Source organism: Stigmatopora nigra, chromosome 8 (genome assembly GCF_051989575.1).
Source record: "Stigmatopora nigra isolate UIUO_SnigA chromosome 8, RoL_Snig_1.1, whole genome shotgun sequence".
NCBI classification, from domain to species: domain Eukaryota; kingdom Metazoa; phylum Chordata; class Actinopteri; order Syngnathiformes; family Syngnathidae; genus Stigmatopora; species Stigmatopora nigra.
In genome coordinates this window covers 1,037,104-1,059,374 of record NC_135515.1, presented here as the reverse complement: position 1 = coordinate 1,059,374, position 22,271 = coordinate 1,037,104, and the positions used below count along the sequence as shown (strand labels likewise).

General features: G+C 39.6%; 1 protein-coding gene across 1 annotated transcript in view; it reads right to left on the bottom strand.

Moving 5' to 3' along the window:
- Positions 1 to 4,992: 4,992 nt before the first annotated feature.
- The window catches only part of kmt2a (lysine (K)-specific methyltransferase 2A), a 32,764-nt gene continuing 15,485 nt past the window's right edge, over positions 4,993 to 22,271 (bottom strand). Inside the window, exons 11-34 of the mRNA XM_077722104.1 lie at positions 21,919 to 22,039; positions 21,571 to 21,684; positions 21,306 to 21,490; positions 20,636 to 20,812; positions 20,321 to 20,431; positions 19,579 to 19,652; positions 18,487 to 18,704; positions 17,917 to 18,011; positions 17,698 to 17,835; positions 16,754 to 16,912; positions 16,559 to 16,670; positions 16,160 to 16,238; positions 15,912 to 16,072; positions 15,689 to 15,820; positions 12,861 to 15,222; positions 9,735 to 12,278; positions 9,223 to 9,297; positions 8,920 to 9,140; positions 8,717 to 8,791; positions 8,287 to 8,461; positions 8,104 to 8,211; positions 7,951 to 8,031; positions 7,406 to 7,535; positions 4,993 to 6,718 (exon numbers count right to left, since the gene is read on the bottom strand). Of these exons, the coding sequence (XP_077578230.1) occupies positions 6,443 to 6,718; positions 7,406 to 7,535; positions 7,951 to 8,031; positions 8,104 to 8,211; positions 8,287 to 8,461; positions 8,717 to 8,791; positions 8,920 to 9,140; positions 9,223 to 9,297; positions 9,735 to 12,278; positions 12,861 to 15,222; positions 15,689 to 15,820; positions 15,912 to 16,072; positions 16,160 to 16,238; positions 16,559 to 16,670; positions 16,754 to 16,912; positions 17,698 to 17,835; positions 17,917 to 18,011; positions 18,487 to 18,704; positions 19,579 to 19,652; positions 20,321 to 20,431; positions 20,636 to 20,812; positions 21,306 to 21,490; positions 21,571 to 21,684; positions 21,919 to 22,039 (7,923 nt within the window). The 3' untranslated portion in view covers positions 4,993 to 6,442. The remainder of the gene's footprint in view (positions 6,719 to 7,405; positions 7,536 to 7,950; positions 8,032 to 8,103; positions 8,212 to 8,286; positions 8,462 to 8,716; positions 8,792 to 8,919; positions 9,141 to 9,222; positions 9,298 to 9,734; positions 12,279 to 12,860; positions 15,223 to 15,688; positions 15,821 to 15,911; positions 16,073 to 16,159; positions 16,239 to 16,558; positions 16,671 to 16,753; positions 16,913 to 17,697; positions 17,836 to 17,916; positions 18,012 to 18,486; positions 18,705 to 19,578; positions 19,653 to 20,320; positions 20,432 to 20,635; positions 20,813 to 21,305; positions 21,491 to 21,570; positions 21,685 to 21,918; positions 22,040 to 22,271) is intronic.

Here is a 22,271-nt window from a genome sequence, read left to right as displayed (position 1 = left end):
TACATACATGTATGTATACATACATACATGTATGTATACATACATGTATGTATACATACATACATGTATGTATACATACATACATGTATGTATACATACATACATGTATGTATACATACATACATGTATGTATACATACATGTATGTATACATACATACATGTATGTATACATACATACATGTATGTATACATACATACATGTATGTATACATACATACATGTATGTATACATACATACATGTATGTATACATACATGTATGTATACATACATACATGTATGTATACATACATACATGTATGTATACATACATACATGTATGTATACATACATACATGTATGTATACATACATGTATGTATACATACATACATGTATGTATGTATACATACATGTATGTATGTATACATACATGTATGTATGTATACATACATGTATGTATGTATACATACATGTATGTATACATACATGTATGTATGTATACATACATGTATGTATGTATACATACATGTATGAATGTATGTATGTATACATACATGTATGTATACATACATGTATGTATGTATACATACATGTATGTATACATACATACATGTATGTATACATACATACATGTATGTATACATACATACATGTATGTATACATACATGTATGTATACATACATACATTCATACATGTATGTATGTATACATACATTCATACATGTATGTATGTATGTATGTATGTATGTATGTATGTATGTATGTATGTATGTATGTATGTATGTATGTATGTATGTATGTATGTATGTATGTATGTATGTATGTATGTATGTATACATACATACATACATACATACATACATACATACATACATACATACATACATACATACATGTATGTATGTATGTATACATACATACATACATACATGTATGTATGTATACATACATACATACATGTATGTATGTATACATACATACATACATGTATGTATGTATACATACATACATGTATGTATGTATACATACACACATACATACATACATGCATGTATGTATACATACATACATGCATACATGTATGTGTACATACATACATGCATACATGTATGTGTACATACATACATGCATACAAGTATGTATGTATACATACATACATGCATACAAGTATGTATGTATACATACATACATGTATGTATACATACATACATGTATGTATACATACATACATGTATGTATACATACATACATGTATGTATACATACATACATGTATGTATACATACATGTATCTATGTATGTATGTATGTGTGTGTATGTGTGTATCTATGTGTGTATCTATGTGTGTATCTATGTGTGTATCTATGTATGTATCTATGTATGTATCTATGTATGTATGTAATAATCTCAAAGTAAAAAATAAATGCACGCTTCAGTCATTGTTTCCCTTTCTTCACTTGCATACACAAATAAATACACGTTTTTTAAGAAAAAAAGCCTTACTATACTATGTCGTTTTTTACGAAAAAAAGCCTTACTATACTATGTCGTTTTTTAAGGAAAAAAAAGCCTTACTATACTATGTCGTTTTTTAAGAAAAAAAGCCTTACTATACTATGTCGCTTTTTGAGAAAAAAAGCCTTACTATACTATGTCGTTTTTTAAGAAAAAAAAGCCTTACTATACTATCTCGTTTTTTAAGAAAAAAAAAGCCTTACTATACTATGTCGTTTTTTACGAAAAAAAGCCTTACTATACTATGTCGTTTTTTAAGAATAAAAAGCCTTACTATACTATGTCGTTTTTTAAGAAAAAAAAGCCTTACTATAGTATGTTGTTTTTTAAGAAATAAAGCCTTACTATAGTATGTCGTTTTTTAAGAAAAAAAAGCCTTACTATACTATGTCGTTTTTTAAGAAAAAAAAGCCTTACTATAGTATGTCGTTTTTTAAGAAAAAAAAAGCCTTACTATAGTATGTCGTTTTTTAAGAAAAAAAAGCCTTACTATAGTATGTCGTTTTTTAAGAAAAAAAAGCCTTACTATACTATGTCGTTTTTTAAGAAAAAAAAGCCTTACTATAGTATGTCGTTTTTTAAGAAAAAAAAGCCTTACTATAGTATGTCGTTTTTTAAGAAAAAAAAGCCTTACTATAGTATGTCGTTTTTTAAGAAAAAAAAAGCCTTACTATAGTATGTCGTTTTTTAAGAATAAAAAGCCTTACTATACTATGTTGTTTTTTAAGAAAAAAAAAGCCTTACTATACTATGTCGTTTTTTTAAGAAAAAAAGCCTTACTATACTATGTCGTTTTTTAAGAAAAAAAAGCCTTACTATAGTATGTCGTTTTTTAAGAAAAAAAAAGCCTTACTATAGTATGTCGTTTTTTAGGAAAAAAAAGCCTTACTATAGTATGTCGTTTTTTAAGAAAAAAAAGCCTTACTATAGTATGTCGTTTTTTAAAGAAAAAAAGCCTTACTATACTATGTCGTTTTTTAAGAAAAAAAAGCCTTACTATAGTATGTCGTTTTTTAAAGAAAAAAAGCCTTACTATACTATGTCGTTTTTAAAGAAAAAAAGCCTTACTATACTATGTCGTTTTTTAAGAATAAAAAGCCTTACTATACTATGTCGTTTTTTACGAAAAAAAAGCCTTACTATAGTATATCGTTTTTTAAGAAAAAAAAGCCTTACTATACTATGTCGTTTTTTTAAGAAATAAAGCCTTACTATACTATGTCGTTTTTTAAGAAAAAAAGCCTTACTATACTATGTCGTTTTTTAAGAAAAAAAAGCCTTACTATAGTATGTCGTTTTCTAAGAAAAAAAGCCTTACTATAGTATGTCGTTTTTTAAGAAAAAAAAAGCCTTACTATAGTATGTCGTTTTTTAAGAAAAAAAGCCTTACTATAGTATGTCGTTTTTTAAGAAAAAAAAGCCTTACTATAGTATGTCGTTTTTTAAGAAAAAAAGCCTTACTATAGTATGTCGTTTTTTAAGAAAAAAAAGCCTTACTATAGTATGTCGTTTTTTTAAGAAAAAAAGCCTTATTATACTATGTCATTTTTTACGAAAAAAAGCCTTACTATAGTATGTCGTTTTTTAAGAAAAAAAAGCCTTACTATACTATGTCGTTTTTTTAAGAAAAAAAGCCTTACTATACTATGTCGTTTTTTAAGAAAAAAAGCCTTACTATAGTATGTCGTTTTTTTAAGAAAAAAAGCCTTACTATACTATGTCGTTTTTTAAGAAAAAAAAGCCTTACTATAGTATGTCGTTTTTTAAAGAAAAAAAGCCTTACTATACTATGTCGTTTTTTTAAGAAAAAAAGCCTTACTATACTATGTCGTTTTTTACGAAAAAAAGCCTTACTATAGTATGTCGTTTTTTAAGAAAAAAAAGCCTTACTATACTATGTCGTTTTTTTAAGAAATAAAGCCTTACTATACTATGTCGTTTTTTAAGAAAAAAAAGCCTTATTATACTGTCTTTTTTTAAGAAAAAAAAGCCTTACTATACTATGTCGTTTTTTACGAAAAAAAGCCTTACTATACTATGTCGTTTTTTAAGAAAAAAAGCCTTACTATAGTATGTCGTTTTTTAAAGAAAAAAAGCCTTACTATACTATGTCGTTTTTTTAAGAAAAAAAGCCTTACTATACTATGTCATTTTTTTAAGAAATAAAGCCTTACTATACTATGTCGTTTTTTAAGAAAAAAAAGCCTTATTATACTGTCGTTTTTTAAGAAAAAAAAGCCTTACTATACTATGTCGTTTTACTTGAGAAAAAAAGCCTTACTATACTATGTCGTTTTTTAAGAAAAAAAAGCCTTACTATACTATGTCGTTTTACTTGAGAAAAAAGCCTTACTATAGTATGTCGTTTTTTAAGAGAAAAAAGCCTTACTATACTATGTCGTTTTTTAAGAAAAAAAAGCCTTACTATAGTATGTCGTTTTTTAAGAAAAAAAAGCCTTACTATAGTATGTCGTTTTTTAAGAAAAAAAGCCCTACTATAGTATGTCGTTTTTTTAAGAAATAAAGCCTTACTATACTATGTCGTTTTTTAAGAAAAAAAAGCCTTACTATACTATGTCGTTTTTTAAGAAAAAAAAGCCTTACTATACTATGTCGTTTTACTTGAGGAAAAAAGCTTTACTATACCATGTTGTTTTTTAAGAAAAAAAAAAAGCCTTACTATAGTATGTCGTTTTTTAAGAAAAGAAAAAAGCCTTACTATAGTATGTCGTTTTTTAAGAAAAAAAAGCCTTACTATAGTATGTCGTTTTTTTAAGAAAAAAAGACTTACTATACTATGTCGTTTTTTACGAAAAAAAAGCCTTACTATACTATGTCGTTTTTTACGAAAAAAAAAGCCTTACTATACTATGTCGTCTTTTAAGAGAAAAAAAGCCTTACTATACTATGTCTTGTATCCAAGTGAAGAAAATAACCATTAAAGGGAGACAACAATGACTGAAGCGTGCATTTCTTTTTTACTTTGAGATTCTTACATACATACATACACACATACACACACACACACACACACACACACACACACACACACATACACACATACACACATACACACATACACACATACACACACACACACACATACACACATACACACATATTCATACATGTATAGATACATGTATACATAGATACATACATGTATACATAGATACATACATGCATACATAGATACATACATACATACATAGATACATACATACATACATAGATACATACATACATACATAGATACATACATACATACATAGATACATACATACATAGATACATACATACATAGATACATACATACATACATACATACATGTATACATACAGACATACATACATACATACATACATGTATACATACATACACGTATACATACATACATGTATACATACAGACATACATACATGTATATATACATACATACATGTATGTATACATACATACATACACGTATACATACATGTATGTATGTATGTATGTATACATACACATCTTTTCATGACATTTATGACATCATGTTGCATTTTCTCTTTTCAGTGCGGCGCTAAACGGCATGGATACTCAAAACTAAGGCATCTCCCTATGAAAACAAAAATAAACACATTCTGACGAAAAATTATCGGATTTTTTCATCGATGCGTACGTCTCAATATGTCAGTCCGGTTCTTACTTTTCTTCTCTGCGTGTTTGCGATGTGGTGAGGAGACAATAAGGCCGAAGAGAGGAGATACCGGATCGGGATCCGCCATCTAAACTCTCCCAAGTGCATAATAACAATATTTATCACGAAGAAGAACGCCAGTTGACGCCAGCCGCGGCGCCAAATTTTTAAAACAACAACGACGATAAGAAAAGGAAAGGCCCGGCCGGGTGGAGAGCTCCTGGTGGACTGAACCCAAGTTGGAACCGAACCACAGACCAGCATCAGTCTTTGGAATCAAAACAAACAAACAAAAACGCACTACGAAAAAACACAAGAATGAAAACCCCCTAAAACGAAAAAAGGCCGCCAAGTAAAAAAACATAGAGAGCGCTTTAGTGTCTGTAAACGTCTATTTCCTACCAAAAAAATGGCATTAAAATAAATATGACTTTTTAAAAATATATAAATACCATCATTAAGTGCTATTCACTATCGAGTGCTTTTTAAGTCTTTTTTTTCCTTGTAGAAAAATATACATTATTTACATTATTTTCTCCAACCGCAAAATTAGCTTAATAAAAAACAAAGACGACTTTAAAAGACTCAAAAGCATGTACTAACAATTCCATAAGAAGAAAATATCGACTCAATTTTGTTTGGTTCCGCTTACATTTGGAACGACCTCACAGAATTCGAACCGTGATCCCATACGGACCGCGTCGATAACATTAAGACGTCCCTGGGAAAAAAAAATAAAGATAAATAAACCTACTAAAGCACATCAGTAAAGTCTCGGGGGTCCCACTCGTGTTTGTCAGTCCACCAGAAACTCAAGCTGCCTTTTTAAGAGGTTCCATAATAACGCAAACGGTGGCAACGTGGTCAAATCAAGCGCACTAGCGTGACGGATATCTATCGGTGTCGCTCTCGGTTTCGTACCCTAAAGCGAGTCGTGGCTCAAAAAAGGCATCGGGGCACATTTTGTCAGGCTAAGCAAGAAAACATACTTCGATTTTTGACTCATTTCGTGTTCTTTCGACAAATTGCACTTTGGTGTAAAACGGAATCTTACCATATTTTTAAACGGGCCGAAAAAAAGGGAACTAATATCTTCCAAATTTGGCGTGGGGGAATTGATCAAGTGAGACACGATTGCAAAAGGAGGCACGATATGTTTCAAGGTCTATTCGTGGCTCCTCCTTCTCTGCACGTTCCGTCCAATCGAGAGCGGGCGTCGGATGGGGGGCGGGGCTGGGGGGGCGGAGAAAAAAAGTTGGCACTGACTTGTTAGTTGAGGAACTTGCGGCACTTGTCGGAGCCGCAATTGCAGGGCAGCTTGTTGCCGGCGTCCTCGGTGGGGAACTTGTAGTCGTAGGTCAGCTCCTCGCCGCGTTGGATGCGGCGGGCGGCCAGGATGACGATGTGCTTGGGGCCGTCCGCCGTGATCACCCGCGAGTAGCAGTTGGGCTCGCACGAGTGGTTGATGAAGCGCGCCGCGTTGCCGTGCGTGGTGGCGTCCACCACCTCCTGCTCGTCCATGCGGAACATGTAGCAGCCCATGCCCTAAAACAGAGACAATAAGCATCACCAACCTGTCATCCTCCCTTTTAATAATCATGTATTATGAGTATAATTATTATTATAATAATTATTATAATAATAATTATTATTAATATTATGATTATTAATATGATAATTATGATTGTCATTATTCTTATCATTATGATTATTGATAAGATTATCATTAGGATTAATAATAAGATTATGATTATTAATAAGATTATCATTATGATTATTAATACGATGAAGATTATTATGATTACCATCATTGTGATTATTATTGTGATTATTATTAATATGACTATGATTATTATTATCATTATTATTAACATTAACGCTATTGTGATTATTATGATTATTATTATTATCACTATTATTATCAATATTCTTATTTTCAATATTATCAATATTACTAACTTCATTATTATCATCATTATCGACATTATCGGCATTACCAATATTATCAGCATCATCATTATTATCATTACCATCATTGTCATTGTTCTAATTATCATTATTTTAGGTTTGTTGTTGCTTTCAATCTCATTATAGTGACAATAAAAGCATTGGATTCAATTGAGGGCTAGCGTGTTATTAAAGTGATTTACCATATGAAAAGTGTTGAAAAATCTGGATGCCTCTCAGCTTCTGTTAACTTGCCACCTGGGTATTGATTTCCTACTCACTCACCTTCCCGTCATAGTATTTCTCGCGCTTGTCGGTGAGTACGGAGCGAATGACGTTCCCGGAATATTCAATCACCATCTCTCCCGCCTCGATGGTTTTCTTGCAGAAAAGTCCTCGGCCGTGAATGGGAGACCTGGAAAACAATAAGTCAATGAGTAGTTTTACAGAGAGACAATTAACCTTTTAACCTTTGACATGCACGAAAATGCAAAGACGAAACGCCGTAACTCAAGACTATGCAGCCGATACGGTCATTTATTTCAAAATAGAGAAAAGATAAAACACTAAACAAGACATCTATGAATGAAATTCAAGAAAAAAAATAACCGTATCTTCCATTAAACGTGCAAAAACTGATTTGTGCATGGCATTCTTACCATAGGAAGAATCGTAAAAATCAACGGTTTTAAGGCAATTAATAAAGGTATGGCTTATATGCGAGAGAATGTGGTACCTTTAGCTCGCTAAAGTGATTTTCATGCCACTACAAATCTAATCACCATGTCTACATTTCAAGAAAATATAATTATTTAGTAATAATTTATTACCTGTAGACTCCTATGGTCTCCTTGGAGGTGGTCTTGAGCTTTTTGAATCTCACAGCGAGCGGCAGTTCCATCGATGCCCGTCTGCCAAAACAATTGAACACATTCTCAAGGATTGGTCTCCAAAGAATACGTAAATCCACCAATACGACTAACCTAGCAATCCTGAGTTGTCCTTCCTCTTGGTTTTCCTCCTGTGGCTTGTACTCGGGAGGCTGCCGGTGTTTTGACGCCAAGAAATTGAACATGTCGAAGACAGATCTCCTGGTAGGGGGAGGCAGATGGTTTGGGTTGTTCTTGTTGTTGTTGTGGGAAGTAAATAAAGGAAGGCATCCAAACCTGTGGTGGATTTCTGCCCGAGCTGAACCGTGTGGGTTGATGTGAAGCTGCTCGCTTTCTTTGGGTTTATGGAAACGGAATCGGTAGCTCCGACAGTGTCGGTTTCCGTACAGTTGCTCTAACAGGAACAGGACAGCATCGTTGACCACTCCTAGCATCCGGACACCATTTACCCCTAAGACAAGTGCACAATTAGATTCTATGCAATGACAATTGTAGATGGAAAACCTGCTAATTCGTTTTTAGAAATCAATTCTAGACTCTAGAGAGAGTCGAACATGTCTCATAAGTCACCAGGTGAGGACAAGATGGCGGTTACTAGTTCCGAGAACTGATATTTGTTATGTGTGTGAGCATTCCTGCATTGGAAAATGGAGTCAAGTGTTTCTAAATGGCTGTGTGTTTACTTCTAAGCAAGATAGTGCAATACCTTCAAAGGACATCTTTTGTAACTTGGCATTGGAACGGGCTTCCTGCACCTTATCAGTCAACGACTTCCAGGCATCTGCAAAAAAAAGGACACTTACGTAAGAATATAAACTCAAAGTGAGTGAAGTGGATTGTTGGATAGCTTCAGTTTGGCGGCTAAAGAAACTGAAGTGGAATAAGAGGAAAAAAACAGTTTTCATTCACCTTCAATGCTTTCACAGCGTATGTGGAAGCCATCTTCACTACGGATCTCAAAGATGATGCCCTTTTGGGGCTTGTCGTCAAGCCCGGTGTCTTTGTTGCCGCCATCTTGGTCTGGCGGTGAAGCGGTGGCAGGAGAAGCTGGGACAGGCGAACCTTTGTCTTGGACCGCGAGTTTTCCTGGGAAACTGGGAAGCTCCGGATTCTTCTTTTTAGCAAAAACGCTGAAGAAGAGATTTGAGCTGAGTCGTGACAGACTTTGAGAGGGATAGCGAGAAGAAGCGGAATGAGAAGTTGTTTAGGTACCTTTTGTTCGTTGCCTTGTTGGGGGGTTCGCACCCGGTGTCCATGGGCTCGGGACAGCTGGATTGTTGAGAAGTACTTGAAAAGAGAAAGAGGATGTTTTTGGATTGGCAATTTTAGCCTGTGTTGAAATGTCAAAGGAGAAGACAGCAGAGCTAGGAACATTGTCAGGGACCCATACCACCCTGGTCATAACCTGTTCTGGCTGCTGCCCTTGGGCAGACGTTATAGGTCTCACAAAGTAAGGACAAATAGTCCTAAAAGGACAGTTTTTTTTACCACATCCATCAGGACTCTAAAAACTTGCGGTAACACAACACAACATCCCTTCTGTGTAATCATTTCGGGGTGACGTAACATGAAAAGACATTGATCTGCCTCCTATCGGCTGACTGAAGGTAAGTGAGAAACAGTGTATGTTGAAAATTAGACTTTTGTCCAGTCAATAATGATAATAAAGCCTATGTCTGATCATTATTATTATTACTATTATTATTATGAAAGTAAAAACTTACCTGGACTTTGAAGGGTTCTTGCGATGCGCCTCAGGATGAGAGATCTTCACCTTTTTGCCGTTACTCAAATCCGTGTTTTTCCTGCTCCTTTTGGCTTTGGGTTTGTCTTTCTCCGTCCTCGCCACACTAACGGTGGCGGCCGCCACACCCGTGGAGTTCTGCAGGCTCCGATTGGCGCCGTGTTGGAGTGGGGTACGTCTGTTGCTCTGAGAGTGAGTTTGAGTAAACACACCCACCACACGGCCTTTCGCCGGGCTGGAAGGGGGAGCCGGCGCTATGGCCACCGCCGTGGACGAACCGGACTCGGAGGTCTGGGTTCTGGAATACGCCTGGCGGAGGTGCGTGGCGTTGCCGTCGGCGTCTCCTTGCTGAGTGACGGCTACGCTGAAAGACTGTTGCGGGGGTAAGACGCAGATGCTGTTGGCTAGAGAGGTCACGGGGGGTCCTAGATGGGATACTAAGGGGGTGGCCCCGGCCGACTGGAGGACTACCGGCTGATCGGATAGGCTCAAGCCACGTGAGCTGGCTTTGAACAGTAGGTTGCCGATTGGCCGGCCGATTTCCGTCGTGGTGAGGACCGGCGTGGAAAGGGACACGGATCCAGAAGTCAGGAGACCGGCGGCCCCACTGGGGGTCACCGGGACGACGTTTAAGACCGACTGATTGGGCTTGAGGCCGGAAGGTAATATATGAGTGGAGGGATCCAGCACCCCGGTCTGGGCGGAGGCGGGGATCCTCTGCTGGATGAGCGTGGTGGGGTCCAAGTACATGACGCCACTAGATTTGGGCCTCTTGATGATGTTGGGGATTTTACGTTGAGACCCAGTTAAGGTGCTCAGTTCGACGAGACCACCGGGTTGACCGGGTGACGACAGGTTGATTAGCGTCATGTTGGGAGGGCCGACATCGGGGGCGATAGTGGGCTGGCTTCTGGAACGAGCTAATTTCTTAGTTTTTTTGGGGAGGAGTCGAGAGATGGCTCTTTTCTTGCCGTGGGCGGAGGAAAGTACGGTGGGAACTGCGGTGAGGGTCGAAGCGCTGGAAACGATGGCCATGCTTGGACCCAACTCGTGCCTTCGTCCCGCTTCGGTGACCAGAATTTGAGGTTGATCGTGAGCTTGGGAAGACAACCCGATGAAAAGCCCAGAGGTGGTGCTGGGAATACCCGTCTGGAAGCCAGCCTGGGTTGCTCCTCTGAATGTATGAATCTGAGAGGAATGAGACACCGTCCCCAAGACTTTGCCGCCAGCGGGAAATATCTGCTGGGAAGCCGATAACCCGGAATTCAAGCCTGTGGCCAGGGTTACTGAGCTCAGCACTGCTTGAGAGTTGGCGTCCATAACCCCTGCGGCTGTTATTTTCTGGGCGACTCCATTGGGGACGGTCTGGAGGACGTAGAGAGGCTGAAACTGCTGATTCACCACGATAAGTTTGTCTGGGCTTGGTTTGATGACTGTTGGGGTGGACACCTGAACCTGGGATGGTCCTGGACCTGGTGCGGGACTGATGCTACCCGCCGTTGTCGTCGTCACTGGGGTAGCGAGAAACTTTTGACCCTGAAGTGGAAGTGATGGAGAACTTGGTAATCCCGGGGTTGCGGGATTTCTGGAAATATCTTGGTTAACTGGATTTTCCACTATTTGACCAACTGCAGGGCTAGGAATGAACTGCTCAGGGGTCATGTGACCTTCAGGGACCTGGTTGTCCCTGTTCCCTAACGTTACAACATCGTGCTGATTCTCTGAGGGTGACGGTCCCGGTCTTTTCTTGTCTACACTCTTCTCGGCGCTCATGGATTCTGGCCGGGATGATAAACCCAACATGGTACGTTCTGAGGTATCTGAGAGGAGGTTCCCGGTGTTGTGGTTCTGACTAGAATTGACAGTCGGACTTCGTGTAGTCAACACTGAAAGATCCGAGGGTAGTTCAAGAGGAATGTAAGGCTCCTCGACGGATATGGAACTATTGACGCTACTTTCGCCGACTCCTTCGGTTTCAGTGGAAGGCAAAGGCTCGGAGAAGTCCTCAAACAAGATGTCTTTACGCTGGTTAACGTCCACTCCAACGTAGCCTTCGTCCAGCAACAGCTCGGAGGAAGAAGACTCTGGTTGCTGAACCAGAGCCTGCATGGACATGGAAGGTGTATTCAGGACAAATTCCATGATGTCAGACGGCAAAATGTTGCCACAGTCGTCACTGTTGTTGTTGTCCGAGTCCGATTTGAGAAGTTCCGTGCTGATGGACAATTGAGCGTCTAGAGGATCCTGGCCTTGACTTTGTGGCTGGGACTTAACCACGGTTCCTAAAGCCAGGCAGTTCTCTTTGGGTCCTTTACGAGGACCACCGCTGGCGTGGGCTTCCTTGGGAGACTCACGTTTTTCCCGGTGTCTTTCTCGACCCCTTCTTCTCGGAGTAGTCTTGTGAGGCGTGGAAGCCGAGGTGGCCGCCGTGGTAGTGGTGGTGCTGGTAGTGCAGATGCTGGTGTCGCTTTCCGAACCGTCATCCACGCCGTCCAGCTGGCCAATGCTTTGCTTACTCAAAGACCTGCAAAAAAAACAGCATATACGTTGATTGGGGAGGAGCCTAAGCTGGCGCAAAATGACCAAGGTTAATCTCACAGTTGATTGTAGACAGTTTTAGCACTCCGAGTTCTTGGACTGTAGTACAGAATTGACGTGAGAATACAGGTAAATGAAATAAATTGGTTCCAGAATTCTTTTCGTAATGTAAAAAAAATTCGTAAGTAGTCTTTATATGTAAATTCGGAAAACTGTTCCATGGTCCTATAAAAAACTACCAACAAAAAACTTTTAAAAGTGACCCACTTTGTATGATATATGTGAGAAACAGATAAAAATAAAAGTATTTCAATGAACAACAAGTATATAAAAAAATCTATTCATACTGTACTTGTACTCTACTGCACTACTGCAAGGTGGAAGCTAACGTTAGCATACGAAAACATGCATGTAAACACAACTAAACTTACAATAACGAATTGAAAACGATTTCGCATTAAATAAAACTCTAATTTGTATGTTGGGGCATAGTAATCCAGAGGAATTTGCAAGTAGAGGTCGACAGTAAATTGTAAAAAGAAATGTCAAATATCTTAAATGTACTTACAGCGCATTGAGAATATCATCTTCAGCTTTTTCTTGTGGCCTCTGCTGTTGCTGTTCCTCATCTTTTAAAAAGCGCTGAAGCTGCGAGCCCCTCCCCAAGCACTGGTCTAGTCCTTCTATGGAAGGAAGACCCTCACCCGGATTGATTATCGTCCTGGTAAAGTTGTAATAATACGGATCCTTGAATCTCTGGTTCATTCCACTATCTTCTTCATCGCCGCTGTCCCCCGACGAAGACGAGCTGCTGATGTCATCGGCGCCGTCCACCTGTCCCTCGGCGGACTTCTTCCGACCGGTCCTCCTCTTGACCAAGGGTACCGATCCGTCCCCGCCGGCGTAGAAGGGGAGGTCCTCTTCCCCGTAAGAACGGACCCCGTAGAAGGGGGTGAGTCCGAAGAACATGTTGGAACGAGCTCGGGCGCTACGGCGAGGGTAGCGCCGCTTTGCAGACCCCGAACCGTCACTGTCGTCTTCCAGGTGTGCGTCGTGGTGATAATCATCGGGGTCTTCGGTGTGGTCTTCCGGTCCTTGAGCCACCAGACCGCGGTGGTCCCGGATTTCGGAGAGCTGGCGATCTTTGTGGAGGTCTTCGGTTTTCGTTTGGGTCTGGTTATCGGATTCAGAGTCGGAGCTACTGGCAGAAGAAGAGGAGAAAATGGCGGAGCGGACACAGCGACCAATCCCCTGGCCAGCAGGAGAAACAGAAGAGGTAGTTGTCGTGGGACAGGAGGTGGAAATACCACCGTTGGGGTCCATTGGTGGTCTGACGCTAGGCTTTTTTACCGCTTTGGCTTTGTCTCGAGAAGACAAAACTAATTGTTTTATCGTGGGTTTTACGTGGGAAGGAGAGGACGTCTTCTTGGCGAAGAAGTTGGTGAAGTTTTCGTGAGTTTTTGAAGAAGACTTGATGCTTCCTGGGTTCTCTGTCTTCTCGACTTGGAATCTGGCGCTGCTTTCCAGTAACTGGACTTTGCTATTGCTGTTCCGGTTAGAACAGGGATGGAGATCGAGGGTGCCGGAGCTGCTCTTGGGTTTGCTGTTATTGTTTAAGATGGTGGATTTTTTGTTGTTTTTGCTGTTGAGAAGCCTCTTATCCCTTTCGCGGTTTTTGGAGACCTCTTTGCTGCTCGGTGACTTGACTTTGTCCTTGGCGACCGTTCCTGGGAACGCCGGGTGTACGGAAGTTCGTCTTACCGGGTCGGAATCCGAAGCTGTCCTTGAAGGCCAGAGGGATTTCATGGCGGCTCCGGTTGCGGGAGCCGATGAACAGTCATTTGATTTCCTCGCCATAGTCGGAGAACTAGATTTGCCAACGGAGGAGTCGTTAAAAAGCAAAGATGGCGTCACATTACCGTCTTTCTCCGAGTGGTTTCTGTCCTTAGCGTGGATGTTGTGAGACTTGTGATGAGCCAAAGCGATAGCGTGGTCTTTACTACCATGTTTGCCGTGCTTGTGAGTCTGCTTAGTGGCGCCCCCTCTCTGCGGATGTCCGGAGAGGACGGCGGTTCCCACGGGTGGTGAAGACTGACCCGATCCAGCGGGTGCCAACCTGGGATTCTTACTTTCAACCCCACTTTGTCTGGACTGGTTTCCAGAGTCCATCTCCTTCCCGGAACCTTTGTGTCTTTCTGTGGTTTTTGAAGTGGAGTCTCTGGATGGAGGTCGGCTCTTATCCGAGTCTTTACTGGAGGTTCGTTCTTTTGTGGGTTCCTTGCTAAATTGTCTAGGTTTTTCCGAGTCTCTCGGGCTAGAATCCCTGCTGACCGCTCTGGATTTCTCGCTGGAATCTCGAAGGTATGATTTGCTCTTCTCGGCGTCTTTGTGGTTTGACTCTCTGCTGACCTGTCTTGATTTCTCGCCATCCCGGTTGATTGGTCGCCCCTTGTCCGAATCTCTTCCGGGATTTCGGACTCTGTCCACTTCTTTCGTGGTGGGCTTCCTCTTTTCTTGCTCTTTGGCGATTGGTTCGTTGATTTCGGGCTCTTTTGATGGTTTGTTCCTGTCGGCTTGACCTCGATTCGGCACCCTGACCTTATCTACATCTCGGATACCCTGATGTACGGAAGATTGCGATTTATTCTTCTCAGACGCTAAGTTTTTTGTCCTTTCCTTGTCTCTCTGGACTGAGTCCTTGCTGAGACGTTTAGATTTTTCGGGGTCTCGTGCCGGGGAGGATATTAGGGGAGGCGGGGAAGTAAAGGGGCGTGGCAAAATCGGAGCCAGCACTTTCACGGGTTTTTCTTTTTGTTGCTGGTGGTGAGGAGATGGAAGAGATGTGGAAGTGTGGCGTTGGGGCTCGGGAATCCGTGGGATGGGTTCCAGTGCGCTCTCAAAGGATTCGCTTTGAGTTTGAGAAAAACCTCCTACAGATAAAAAACAGATGTGATTGGTAAACTACTAGATACAATATTATATAATACAATATCTGTAAGTAGATACAATATTAAATAACAAAATATCTACCGTATTTTCTCGCATATTAGCCCCCTCGCGTATAAGACGCACTTGTAAAATTGCTTTAAAATCGTTGAATTTTACAATTTCTTGTGTATAAGTCGCACCCGTAAAATTGCCTTATATTGGTTTCATTTTTGAAATTTCTCACATATAAGCATTCCCTTAATTCACAATTTTCACCTCCATGTTCATGGTTTTAATAATGAGTACAAATGTGTTACTTTGAAGGAAAAATGACGCAAATAAATCTACCGCAAAAAACACAAAAATAAAAAATAAATTGCCTCCAAGCACCAATCAAAACGTACCGTAAGAATAATTTGTACCTAATTAGAATGTATGTAAAAAGAAAACAAGACTCTGATTGAATACCTGAAGAAGGCAAGGACTGGATCCCAGGTGGGTAGCTGGGGTAGCGATTCCTGGTGTAGACCCTGAGCTTGGGGGTCTTTGCTGGGGAAAGAGTCTCTGTCCGCCTGGGAGACTCAAATGGATCCGGGAAGTCTTGATTTTGGGGGTTAAAAAAAGTCAGATTGACAGCAAACAATGCTTGGAAAATGCAAATACAGTCATCCTACGAGTGTTGCAAAAATACCTGGCACAGGAGATGGACTATGCGCGATGGTGAGATTGTCCTCAGAAGCGAGCACATTCTTAAAATCGCACTCTCCAACGGGAGGGTGACAAACCAAGATCCTACAGGTGTATACGCAGCGTTTTCGTGCATCCAAAGTACTCCAGTACACGCGAGAACACCTGTGAGGAGCGAACAGTTGATAGCATTTCATTTTTCCTCTAGGACAATATTGACTTTATTTTTGTTATTTTTTTGGAGTCACTTACTGGTATCCGATGGGAAAGAGTTTGCGTTCACAATCGGAAAGATCGGTCAGTATGCCCAAACAGTCAACTGTCATGGATCCTAAGATGAAAAAACAGACATTCATGAATAATTGTCTGAAATGGTTGAATTTTACAATTTCTCGCGTATAAGCCGCACCTGTAAAATTCCTTTAAAATCGTTGAATTTTACAATTTCTCGTGTATAAGTCGCACCCGTAAAATTGCCTTAAAATGCTTTAATTTGACAATTTCTCACGTAAAAGCGTATATTCATGATTTTAATAATGACTACAAATGTATTACTTTAAAGGTAAATGAGGCAAATAAATCAATCACAAAAAACACAAAAAAAGGGATTTTTTTTTTACTAATAATAATACCAAGTAATAATAATAATACCTATCATCAAGTGGACATTTTCAGGCTCCAACCCAGCCAACCATTTTCTCTTCACAGTGATCCCCTCCAGATCAACGAGAACCCTGCGAGTGACCTCAAAGCCAGACACCACCTGAACGTGCAAAAAAAAAAACAGGCAAAATTATAATAAAAAAATATAAATATAATGCTTGAGAGTCATGGAATGTTTCTTACTTCTCCCTTGATGAGGTCCTTGTGCTTGGAACAATAGACTTTTTTGTCCTCCAGAAAAATGCAGCGATCCTGGCGAGCACACATGAAGTGGTAGTTGCTGCTACAGTTAGTAAAGCAGCAAGTGACTGTAGCTCCCGGCTGTTGACACATCTCACAACGCTGTGAAAGAGAACAACACGCATAAGAAATGAGCATTTGGGGCCCCTGGAGGATTTAAACTTGCATTATTTAATAATATCTGATACTATAAGTACATTTGAAAATTTCAGCCTTTGGCAGATTAACTTTTATCTTTTTTAATAAACATATTTGGAATGGAAACCAAGTTAAATACAACTGAACAGTACTTGAGCGGGCATTCTTTCAGATACTGCTAGGGGGCGTATATGTAAGAAACTTTTACATATTTAATGATATTTGATACTAGAAGTACATCTGAAAATTTCAGCCTTTGGCAGGTTAACTTTTATCTTTTTTTAAAAAACACATTTGGAATGGAATCCAAATTCCAAGAAAATCTTTTTTAATCATTATGTTCCATATTAAAGTGGAAAAGAGAAAATATTTTGATATATTTTTAGATTTTGCTAAATGATTTTTGAACTAAAAACCCAGAAAAATTGATAAAAAAATGAAAATTATTGATTTAAAAGATCAAAAAAAATCAGGAAATTTAATACACATCTATACTCTTCATTTTAATATGATCCTAAAACAGAAAGTCGGCACTCAAGATTTACTTTTTCGGGCCGCAAAAAAATGATGTGGGGGGCCAAATTTGGCCCCCGGGGCCGCCACTTTGACACCAGTCGTTTAAATAAAAATCCCTTGCCATTGAAAATACTTTGCATACTGGTATAAATGTGCAGTTTTTTTGTCACAGCAAACAAACAAATTATTCACTTTTTTTTTTTTATCTAAGTACGTATTCCCTTGTGTCTTACCATCCGTTTGCCCCTGAGAACAGCCACATGTACATTTTTCAGCGAGTTGTCATCATCCTCAAAAACCTCCGACGACCACAACGCGCAGTTGACGTGCGTCCACTCATTTTGTCCGATGTACAGCAATCTGCCGCCCTCCTGTCAAATGCAGAAAATGCAACATTGGAGCATTTGCATATACATGCTAGCCAATATGGACGATGTAAGCGTGCCACCCACGTTTGTGTTTTGGTCTCCATATTTGAGACACAGTGCACATTGCCTGTTATCGCTAACACCGGGTGGTGGAGGAAGCTCTGGAATGTCGTCGTAATCTGGAAAGCAAAAGTACTACTTAAAAATGGAACATCCTGACAATCATCAAAAACATATTCTTTGCTAGATGGAAGGGGCTCAGACTCAGATTCTTGTGGGCTGGATCATTTTAGATATAATAACTAGATTGTATTTTTATAAATGGATTAAAAGAACTGGATTAAAAACCCTGAATATTCAGTTTTTTATAGATTTAAAACAATGTTTATTTTAGCTTTTTTTTATATATATTTTTAGATTTTACAAAATTATTTTTGAACTAAAAACAGAAAAAAAATATTAAAAAATGACAATTATTGATTTAAAAGGGCGTAAATGAGAAAATCTAATATACATCTATACTCTATTTTAATTTGACCCTAAAACAGAAAGTCAACACTCATGATTTACTTTTCCGGGCCACACAAAATGATGCGGCGGGCCAGATTTGGCCCCGGGGCCACCACTTTGACACACAAAGTGTGCATAGCCTACCTGGTATGAGTTGAGGTGGAGGTGGTAGAGGTGGAAGAGGTGGAAGAGCCGGGGGAGGAATTGTTTCTGGTTCAATGGGATTATTGGGGCAGGGTGCTGGAATGATGTTTTTCATGAGCTGAGGGTGTTCAGAGCGGGACAGCTCCAGTCTTTCCTGCCACTGGGCGTAGTTGTGGTCCAAGGACGGCGGCAAAACGGCATTGGGGAGGAGACCGCTGCTGAGGACAACATATACAACAGAGTCAACATTATTAGGAATAACAAACGACGACAATCAGAAAATACTCAAAAACCCACAAACCATTGAACGCCACGTGAAACGGTTAGAGTTGTCTCCCAATGAAGCCCGCCGAGCAGGCAAACCCAATAATGAATAATAAATGCGTTGGGAAAACGGCGCCCTCTCCACGGATTGCGCCGAGTGTTTGTGATTAAGTGAGAACCTGTGAATGAATGTGTGTGTGTGTGTGTGTGTGTGTGTGTGCCGCCAACACGACTTCAATCGCCGCATGAATATTCATTCCAGGAGCCAATGGTCTCCACGAGAGGCATCATTAATTCAATACAATCATTTCATTAGGAATTCTCAGTGCGGGATCGTTGATCAGTAGCTGCTTCACTCCAAAGTTTTCACTTTAAAAGCCAAACCCAAAAAAAACTCGTTCAGGTAGAGATTTATTTTGATTTTTTTTTTTAATCGATCTTTCGGTCTATTATCTTTGCTTACCGCGGGGAGAAACGTCAAGATAAATTTCAAGGGTAATAGCCTATTCATTAGTAGGACTAAATGTCATTGGCACGAGGCAGAATGTGTGTTTAACAGCTTGCCTGTCAATCAAAAGGTTCCCATTGAAATCCAGGAGTAGGAAGGCACACCCATAGCATGGCATTCTATAAATATTAGCTTGCTGCCTCTTGCTAACAACAACCACATGAAGGTAGAAAGTCTTTTGCCGTAATTACAGAGCTTCCCTTGAGCCGTGGGGCGTGCTCAAAAAACTCTTAAAAACAACCTTCTCACACAGAGTAAATATTGCAACCATTTCAATGCAGTATATTGGAAATACATCACTTGATTGGATATAAACTCACTTGTCACAGACTTGGGGTCTTTCCCAGAAACGGGATTCTTTCGCTTTGAACCAAGGAAAAATTCGATCCATTTGCTGAAACAGAATTCACAATTCAGAATGGTTCATTCCTCGAACCATTCAAAAATATATCGTATTTCTGGACTATAAGTCGCATATTTTTTTCTTATTTTGAATGGGCCTGCCACTCACTCTGACCTTGTTATGTTGTATTTTTTAGGTCTTCGTTATGCAAAAATCTGTTAAAATGTTATATTAAAAGGTGCTTATTTTGTTTGTCGTTCCCTATTTTTCATTACTTTAACATATATTGTTGTATATAATAACCTCATACTCCAGTACAGCTTATATTTTTTTTCGTCTTTCGTTGTGCATCATTTAGCTGGTGCGACTTATACTCAGGTGAGACTTATACTCAGGTGAGACTTATACTCAGGTGAGACTTATACTCAGGTGAGACTTATACTCAGGTGAGACTTATACTCAGGTGAGACTTATACTCACGTGAGACTTGTAGTCCGGAAAATATGATAATATAATATATAGATACAAAAATGTGTCTGAACAATGCTTACATATATTGTTGTAAATAGTAACTTTATACTCCAGTGCAACTTATATATTTTTCCGTCTTTCGTTGTACATGATTTAGCTGGTGCGACTTATACTCAGGTGCGACTTATAGTCCAGAAAATATGGTAATATAATATATAGATAGAAAGGCAGGTGTTAACAATGCTTACCCGGATGAAGTAAGACTTGAGCATACTGTTAGCTTTTCTACTTTCAGGCTGACCACCGTCACCGTTAAACGCCGTCTGGATGATTCGCGCCATGTCGTCACTGAACGCCAGCTGAAAAAAAAACAAAGAATGAATATGACGATAACTGTGCCCCGACAATCCAATCTTTGTGTAAGAATGATTATCCTTTTCGGAAGAAGGTACTTTAAAATCAAGTTGTTTTATGAGTCACAACTCTCTGGTGTATTGACTAATAATCTTTGGGAATGAGTCATCACAGTCAAACTTGACAAAATAAATAAATGGAGTGCATACCACTGATTTGTAGAGTCCCTTATTCATTTTCTTCTCCACGGATTCCAGGTCCGCGGGGGTGTCGTCGGGGTTTGCGGGAGAGGCTTCGGTCGGAATCGGAGGGTCCGGACCCTCGGGGGAGCGACGGGATGGAAGACTCTCTTCGCTCTCGGGGTTCAGTTGGGGGGATTTGACCACCTAAACCAAAGAGTACAAGATATTCTTTTATTTGTAGTTCCTTTGACCGCTTGGAAATTCACATTACAGTTATAATTTAAGCAAAAAAATATATTTTCTAAATTTGACCTATCTAAAAATGGATTAATATATTTTTTGTACTCGAGTATAAGCTGCAATCAGCCACTAAATAAATACACAATTAAAATCTGATAAGTTGGACTAGGGTTTAAGTAGCATTATTTGGAGGCCAATGTTTTCTTTAATAAAAAAACATGAATAAGCATAGGGTAAAGTACTAATAGAGAACAACAGGTAAAATAAGCATAAGTGTTTTTTTAGATAATATCATCATCTTATAAAAGCATGCTCAAAGGAAAATAAAATTAATAACATAATTCACACTTGAGTATTAGTCGCAAGCCTATGAAAAAATTGGTACATAATATGGTACACACATTTAGAAAATAGCCAAGGTTGTACAATTCCTCAGATTTGGGACAGGATTTCTAACCTTTGTATAGCGAAGAAGGTGAACGGATGTCCGCGAGTTGAGCAGCGTAGTGAGGACGTGGCGAATACGGCCCTGGAGCTCCCTTTCCAACGCCGCCCGCCACTCGGCCGGATGGCGCTCTGCACATTTGGTACACGTGTAGGCAACGCTTCCCGCCAGCTTTGAAAGCAGCTCGTACATTTCATCTAAAAGAAAACGGCTCGTTATGGGCGGTTCGTCGATATGATAATGTTTTTTTGGGTTTTTTTTTATGTGGTATACGGACCTGTAAGGCTCTCGCATTTGGCATGAACCCAACGGTTGCAACGTCCGCACTGCATGGCCTTGCTTTCGTTGTCCTCGTGGTCGTAGCACTTATTGCAAAGTGGGCAAGGTTTCCCTAGAAAAATAAATCAAAGACTTTTAAATGCGTTTATGTGAAAAAATGTGTTTTAACCTCAATCTCAAGCTGCACATTGTGTGTGTGGCTCCATTACTTTTTAGCTAGGTCTACAATGTCTTGTGTGTCTGTGTCTGTTTTGCTACTAAAACCAAGACATTTCCAGAAACACACAAGTATGAGAACCTGGTTTATTTATGTTCAAACTTAGCTACTTGGGCGCTTGTCACTCACCTTTAGCAAAGAGTTTGGCACAGTTTTGACACATGGAAAAGTCACGTGACCACTGGGCGTCCCAGGATTTCCCAGGTTTGGTGCTTCCGCAACGCTTACAGCGCACACATTTAGTGCATATCTAGGACAAACACAACAAATGAGGGACTATAATGTTCAAACAAGCAGGCAGCAATGTATAAAAGGTGCCAAGTGACACCATTGAAATGTTTTCCTAGTTGTTGTTGTTTCGGGGGAACAAGAAAGCGGATGAATTTTACACTAGCGTGCCAAAGCGGTAAGAATAACACGTGGACAAACGGCTGGAGGAATTTGTCGGTAGGGAGGCGGGATTTGGTGCAAAGGGGGAGGGA